General features: G+C 30.1%; 1 protein-coding gene across 1 annotated transcript; it reads right to left on the bottom strand.

The window, feature by feature from the left end:
- Nucleotides 1-307: 307 nt before the first annotated feature.
- LOC112790346 (probable polyamine oxidase 5) lies at nucleotides 308-3050 on the bottom strand. The gene has a single exon (XM_025832690.3). The coding sequence runs from the start codon at nucleotides 2408-2410 to the stop codon at nucleotides 596-598; it is 1815 nt and encodes a 604-aa protein (XP_025688475.1). The 5' UTR covers nucleotides 2411-3050; the 3' UTR covers nucleotides 308-595.
- Nucleotides 3051-7859: the final 4809 nt, after the last annotated feature.

Raw genomic sequence — 7859 nt, 5'->3', positions numbered from 1 at the left:
CCATATCTCTTTTTTAAGGTAGCAACAATAGCATTGAAGTTTTCAAGTTTTGAACTGATATGCTTTTCTGCTTGAAAAGAACACGTTGGTCTGATCAGTTGACAAAGCTATACTTCATTTCATAGAATAACTAGTGAAGAAAGTGATTCCAAGATGGAAAGAACCGGGTATGGCGGATCCTGTCCTTTGGGAAAAGCCAGAGTTAACACATGGTTGTAGTAGCATCCCAAGCATTCTAGTACTATATCAGAGAGAGAGAGAGAGAGAGAGAGAGAGAGATCACCTAGATCTATTTGAAGATTAAATAGGAAGCAAACGAAAAGAAGCTACACTCATAAATGAAGAGAAATAAATACTGGGGTTGGGTTGGGGGGAGGGAGGAAGAATTACTTCAAGCAGTACAGCTAAATGTCCACATCTCACTATTCATCTTGCTACTCTTTCTAATTTTGATTTCTCTCATTCACTCACTACTTTCCTTAAAGAGAAACAAAGATGTTTTAAGATGAAAATGGGAATTATATCATAGAGATTAATGTTAAAAATTTGATAAAAACAAAAAAAGGAACCAAAAATAATAATAACGATAATAATACTAGTTGTTATAAATCCCAACACAGTGATAATGTTGAAGAAGCCTATTGGCTTCCCTAAGGCCACTGAAGTAAGCTCCATGAGTTGTAGAATAATGAGTTCTGTGAGTTGCTTCCCCTGCAAACAAAATTTGAAGAGGGTATGATGAGGCTGAAGGGTGACAATTGCTATCTTTTGGCAATGGCTCAGCCATTGTATCTAAATCATCACCACTTGATCCTACTGCAACATAACTGTATGATCCTAAGAATAGTGGATCAGTTCCCCATTTGCTCTTCATCACACTGCTGAATCTCACTTCATTTTCCTGATATCTCTCCTCGGAAGAATTAACAATCCCATTGCACAATTTATGTGAATCTGAACCTTTCTGCCACTGGGAATGTGATAGGAGGCTTGAGACTGTAGTTGAAACCCCATTAATGATCTCTTCATCCTTGAGTGATTCAAGTGCTAGTGCTTCCTCCCCAGCAAACCAAGACAACAGGACCGTAGAGTTGTTGTATATGGGAAAAAGGGTAGCTGTTCTCCTCATCCACCATGGTATTTTCTTGTGCCTCATCTCAGAGTGAGGTGAATGGAAAGCCATTTGCAAGAAAGGGAACCCTTTGTGGTTAACATGGTGTTGTGTTTGTGTTTGTTGTGTTGGACTCAATTGCATAAACAACTTGTTAACAACGCCAAAACCAAGTCTTGAAATTGCCTCAGCCTTTGATGGTGGAAGAGGAGGACAGAACATACCTGAATCTGAATCACCTTTATCATGATCACGGATAGCAGCTTTTAGCACCCCAAGTGAAACAGTGACAATGACATGATCAGCAGAAATAGAAGAACCATCACTGAAATGTAGCTTCACAGGCCTAGAACAAGAACAACAAGAACCACCATTCTCCACACAAACCTTTCTCCCTCCTTCATCAATGTCCCTCTGGTTCTGGTTCTGGTTCTGTGGCTGCCACTCAATCTTAGTGACTTTCCTACCTAGCTGAATTAGGCCTGGTGGCAACACAGAAGCTAAGTGCTCAATTATGCTCAAGTAGCCCTTAGCAATTGTGATTTCTTCATCTGGGAACATTATGTATTCACTCTCAGCCCTGTAATCCAGACTCATAAGGTTACCAGCTGATGTGTATGTCCTCTGAGTGTTCTCATGCATTGCAAAGATTGCTTCTTCAAGTAACTTCCTTGTCCAGTTCCCATAATACCCTTTGACATCATCATCATCATCATCATCGTCATCATCATAATCATCATGCCCCTTCTTCATCACTGAACCCCAGTAAGCATCAAGGCCCTCTCTGAGAAAAGAACCAACACTAAGTCCCCCAGAACCACTTTTGGCCTTTGACATGCTGAAAGCCTTAGCAGCAAGGCTATGGTAATAGCCAGTGTTGTCCTGCTCAGTGAGAAGCTTCATCTTCCCTTGGGAATAGTCCATGAGATGCTTGAAAAGTTTAGTGATAGGATCAACAATGGAGGGTTGTAACTGGAATCCACCTTCAGCTACGGTGGTTAGCTCTTCTGAGTCCCCATCCATGCACTCCCATGGCTGGTCAGAGTGCAAAGAATGGATTTCTTGAGCAATCTTGTGAATTGGGCTACCCCCAATTCCATGGATCCAAGTAGCACCCATCTCAATCCTGTCACCACCAAACTCTGAGGTGTTTATTCTGCCACCAATCCTTGTTCCACCTTCAACAACACAGAGCTCAAATAAGTCCTTTGAAGCTGTTGCAGTGTAGAGCTTGTTGGCAGCTGTGAGACCTGCCATTCCTGCTCCAATTATAACAATCCGTGGTTTCTTCACCACCATTGTTGTGTTGCTACCTTCTTGCTAAAGCTATAAAAATGATTAGATGGATAGATATGGATCTTCAGCTATGTGTATGGTTACTTGTCACTCTTCGTTTCACAAACAAAAACACAAACAGGTGGTGAGCAACAATAACAACAACAAACCAATCTCACAAACTTGAGAGAGAAAGAGAAACAAAATAACTGCTATAAAAATTCCAGAGAATGGGTATAATACAAGCGGTGTGAAGGTGAGATTTGAGTTACTGACAATGAATTTATAACTGGTCAGTGGTCACTGAAACACTGCCATTTTATTTTCTTTCTTTCTTTCTGGCAACATTATTTTCTTTTTGTTTTTTTGGTGCAGTGAGGTCACTTGCTAACTTACAGTAAATAAATTAATTATTAATGACAATATATTAAATGTAGTAATTCAGTATCAACACATACATAGATAGAAACAGTGAGTCTATTAAATAGAAGTAGAAATAAAAAAGCTAAAAAATCTGGTCTCTAAAAAGAAAAATCTTCAGCAGTTTCAAAATAAGATACGTAAATAAACATAAACCACTTAGGCATAGTGACTTGGCCTTTCACTAGTGATGCCTTCTTTTTTATTACACACATTTTTGTTAGTACTTTAAAAATTCCTAATAAAGACAGGCCTCTACTTTTCCTTTTAGCACTTTAACACATGCATGTTTTTCTTTTTTCTTTTTCTTTTTTTTTCTTTTGCTGCTTTGCTTTGCTCCATAAATCTTGCATTCTTCAGATTTTTCTTAATTTGAAGTGCATTTACTTTATTGTGTGGTTCACAGTTTATTTTCGAATCGATTTCCCCTTTAATTTTATAACTGTTATATGAACATTGTATACGTGACATGTTGATGCTGACAATTTTAATTACGATCCAGAGTATAGCATAAAAAGTTAATTCATAATATTTAATTTTATGAGACAAAAGGTGTGTTTGGCAACTAAGTTGGAAAGGATAGAAATGCGTTTTAACTTTTGAAAGTTTTTTTTGTATGTTTGGCAATTTTTGTTTTTCTAAATGCAGAAATGATTCTGTCTTTGAATGCACGTTTAGGAAAAGCTAAAATTTGTAGCTTCTGCGTTTCACGTTTACGTTGGTGATCACCCTTAGAAAACTATGAAAAATTTATTTCTTTTTTACCAACCATATCTTTCATTTTCTTCTATAAAAAGGATTAGTTCTTTGTAGTTCTTCCTGTTTCTTTATAATTCTTAGTTGCAACTTTTTTTTTCATCAAAATAGTTCAAATTTGTTTCAATTACCAGCAAATTGAATATTTTAATTTTTTTATTATATTTAATACTCATTTTTATATTTTAATTTTTATATTTTTTATTTATATTTTTTATTTATATAATAAATATTTTTATATTATTTGTGTAGTGTTCTTTTATTTATATGACAAATGTTGTTAACTTTTTTTATAATATTTTTATTATTTTTTGTTCATATAAATTCTTTTTTTTTCTATCTTTTCCTGCATTATATTTATGTTGTATATGAAATTTTTTATTTTTTATTTGATTTTATAATGTTTATATGATTTTATTGTATTTATTTTATTTATATGATAAATATTTTTTATATTATTTTTGTTAGTTTTTTGATTTTGCATGTATATTAAAAGAAATTATTTAGATGAATGTCTCTTTTAGTAATTTTTCATCTAAAAGTGATTTTGAGTAGTATAATTCAAATAATATTTATTTTACTATAATCAATTTTAATATAAAGATTGCCAAACATAAATCATGTTAATCCAAACTTATTTTTTATCAAAATCAATTTTACAAAATTAATTTTGTGCAAACTTTCATTTACAAACTGAAATTCAACCACACACAAAATAGTCACGAGTGAATTTAATAATTAATTTAAATGATTTATAATAATAATATACTAGTAATATATGAATAAATTATATTTAATGATTAATTTAAATGACTTATAATAATAATAATATACTAGTAATATATGAATAAATTATATTATAACATATAGCACTAAATTGATACACGAATAAATTGTGTTGTGATATATGATATAATTGTCTACATTATTATGTCATGTGTTATTAATAGATATTTTATCACTACATTATAGGTAAATGAATTATATTCTAACATGTAACATTGTTTGCAGTATATCATGTTAGGATAGTAAAAATTATTTTAGAGACTAAAGTAAGCTACAAAATGAAAATTTATGATTCAAATTCAGATAATTGAAAATTTAAGCACCAATTTAAAACTCGAGACAAATTTTAAAGATCAATTTGAATATTTACTCACCTAAGAACATGTAATTTCTTTTTTATTAAAAAATTTTGATCGACCAAAGACGAAAAAAAACAAGAAGCAGAAATATTTTTATATAATTATCTTTAGTAGTTTATTTTTCATTTAAGTTTTTAGTCATTTCACATGTTATATATATATATAGAAAAATTCTAAATTTATAATCCTCATTTGCATAATCTTTCTTTAATTCAAATATTTTTAGCACCATCTATACTCCATCTAACATCTCTACAGCCACTCCCCTCAACATTCTCCCTTCTCATCAAACCATCACCTCTCACTGTGTCGTCACTCCTTACTGCGCCGTTCGCGATGTTCTTTCTACTTTTCGAGGGTGTGTTCATTCTCTTCTCCGCAATTCCGCCATCCTGCCCATTCTTCTTTCCATTATCGCATCCCCAACTTTGTTCACTATCTGTGCTCTGCCTCACCAACACATTCCCTTACTGCGTCAGTTTAAAAGGAAGTATCCATCTGTCATCGACAGGATTTCCGTCACAGCCGCCAATTATCCCTTCTCCTCCTCCGTTTGATACTCTCCTCTTTGGAATCTGTTGCATATAGGATTTATCCTACATCTTTATTCTTGTTTTCTCTGGATTTTTGTACTTAAGATTTTACTTACATATCCATATATAAAATATTATTTGTACAATAATTATGTTTTAGCTTGAAAAAATTATTCAAATTTTAAAGAGGGTTGCTGCTTTATTAGCTTAATTTTGCTGATTTATTATGTTTTTTTTGTTTGATTTACCTTTTTTGTTTGTTAAATTTTTCTTTTATGTGTAAACTTGAGAATTTAATTTAGTGTTTTTGTATAAAAGTTCTACTTTTATGAAAACAAATGATTAATTAGAATTATCGGAGATATGGAGAATGGGACTTTGCGAAGAACGCTGAAAATATGAATAGGAGACAATATTTTTCCACAATAAGAATAAAAAACGAAGTCAGAGAGCAAATTTAAAAATAGAAATGGGGAGCAGAGAGGCATTCCCGTCTCCTGTCATCCAAAATTTTGAAATAATAAAAATAATGGCAAAATTTTATAAAAATGCAAAAAAAAATCTTAAACTCCAATTCTAAATTTTTCTATAGAAAAATTTATTTATAAATAGAACAAAAAAAGCATTGGAGTCAAGAAAAGCTTCCATTGTGCAAATTCCCATACGAGTATTGGAGCTCAAGTATAATTATTTTTCTTCAATTTCTGAATTTTAATGATTTTTGTCTTTCTTTTCTGCATTTTATTTTATTGTCGTTTTTGTCATTATGCATTATGTTCATGCAAGTCTTTATATTCATGCCATTATTATTCAAACACTTGTTATATTTTTACACATTTTAATACCAGTTATTCATTGTTCATGTTTTTACATAATATCTCTTGCTTGCCTGTTTTTAGTTTCGTTTTATTACTTTGAGCAATTTAAGATAATTGATAGCTTCAATTATTAAACTTAAGGCAAAGTAGCAGTAATTGAAAACTGATAGGAGCATGAAGCATCTTGAACCAAACCCCACTGCAATAAATGCACACGAGTGAGTAATAATTTCATAGCCAAACACCGAGCTACTAACCTATAAGACTATATGGTTTTGTTTAATCTTGAGAATAACATACCTTAAAATAACGAAAACATGACACAAAAAAAAAAAGAATATAAAAATTAATATTTTTTATATTTTGTTTAATGATAAATTAAATATAAAATATAATAAATAATAAAAAATGTAATTTATCTTATTTTTTATACATAATTTAAAATAAAAAATATAATAATAAAAAATATAATTATAAAAATTTAATAATAATAAAAAAATAAATTATGTCTCGATTTAATATTTTTATGTCTTTTTTGTTAAAAATAATATAAAATATATTACTCATATCATATTTATCAAACAAATTATATATTTCTATATCTATATTTCAGTATTATATTCTTATAAACAAATACCGCCTGTATGACTATCCCCTTTGCCAGGTTTATCACGGGGAAAATAAAAAAAAAATGAGAAAACAAAATTACATTGATGATAAGATAAAAATAAATAAAAATATTTAATTGAAGGGAAAGAAAAAATAGAGAAAATGTTGATAGTGCCTTTCACCAACCTCACATGTAAATAGAGGGAGGGACACCCCACCAACTGAACAAGTCAATGGTCCTGATCAAAGGATGGCCCGTCCTTAGATCACTCATCAGTCATCACCCATTACACCGTACAACTCTAACTATTACAATCAAATTACTGCATACTACACTATACTCTTCTCTCACTCTCTTTATTTTCCTGTTCCGTCTCTGCTAACTTTTTATATTCAATGTTAATTGGTAATTACCAATTAGTACATCACTTTTCTATAAAAAAAAAAAAATAGTTCTTATGATCTAAGAGTACATTTTAAGAATATAATTCTAAAAATTTTTAACAAAATATTTTTTATAGTGTTCTTAAATTGTGTTTAAGGTCTAAGATATATAAGTTATGCTTCTAGCATCATGAAGTTCAGAGCTTTGACCAAAATTTAGTTCACATTGCGAGCTTCGAGTGATAAAGTACAATTAATGTGTGTCAAATTTTAGGTAAACAACAACCGTATCAATGCACAAGTATAATGCAAAATTCCTTGACTAAAGGAAAAAAGAACAATTAAATGGATCTAGAGGAGAAAAATATTTAGATTTTAGAGACAAAAATATTTTTTTTGAAGATAAAATTTCAATTCAACTATATATTTCTCGTTTGCAGTTAAACACCAAAATTAGATCATTAAATACGAAAAGAAAGTAAAGGAGTAATAATGAAATTATAAAATATAAAATTATAATGAGATACTATATATTATAACATTATTAATTAATATAATTTATTAAGGAGTATCTTTGGAACATTTTATTAAGAATAGTACAAAGCTACAAAAAATTATCAAAAAATAAAATTTTATATATGTTTCAAGAATACTGTATTAAATACATGCAAAATTCAAAATAAAAATTATATTAAAAATAAAATTTAACTAATTTATACTCTAAAAAAAACATTATAATTATTTTAATAAATACATTAAAAATTTAAATATTTTATATTTTGAGTAAATTCTTTCTATTAGGTAAATG

Source organism: Arachis hypogaea, chromosome 3, assembly GCF_003086295.3.
Source record: "Arachis hypogaea cultivar Tifrunner chromosome 3, arahy.Tifrunner.gnm2.J5K5, whole genome shotgun sequence".
Taxonomy (NCBI): Eukaryota; Viridiplantae; Streptophyta; class Magnoliopsida; order Fabales; family Fabaceae; genus Arachis; species Arachis hypogaea.
This window is presented reverse-complemented; position numbering and strand designations above follow the sequence as displayed.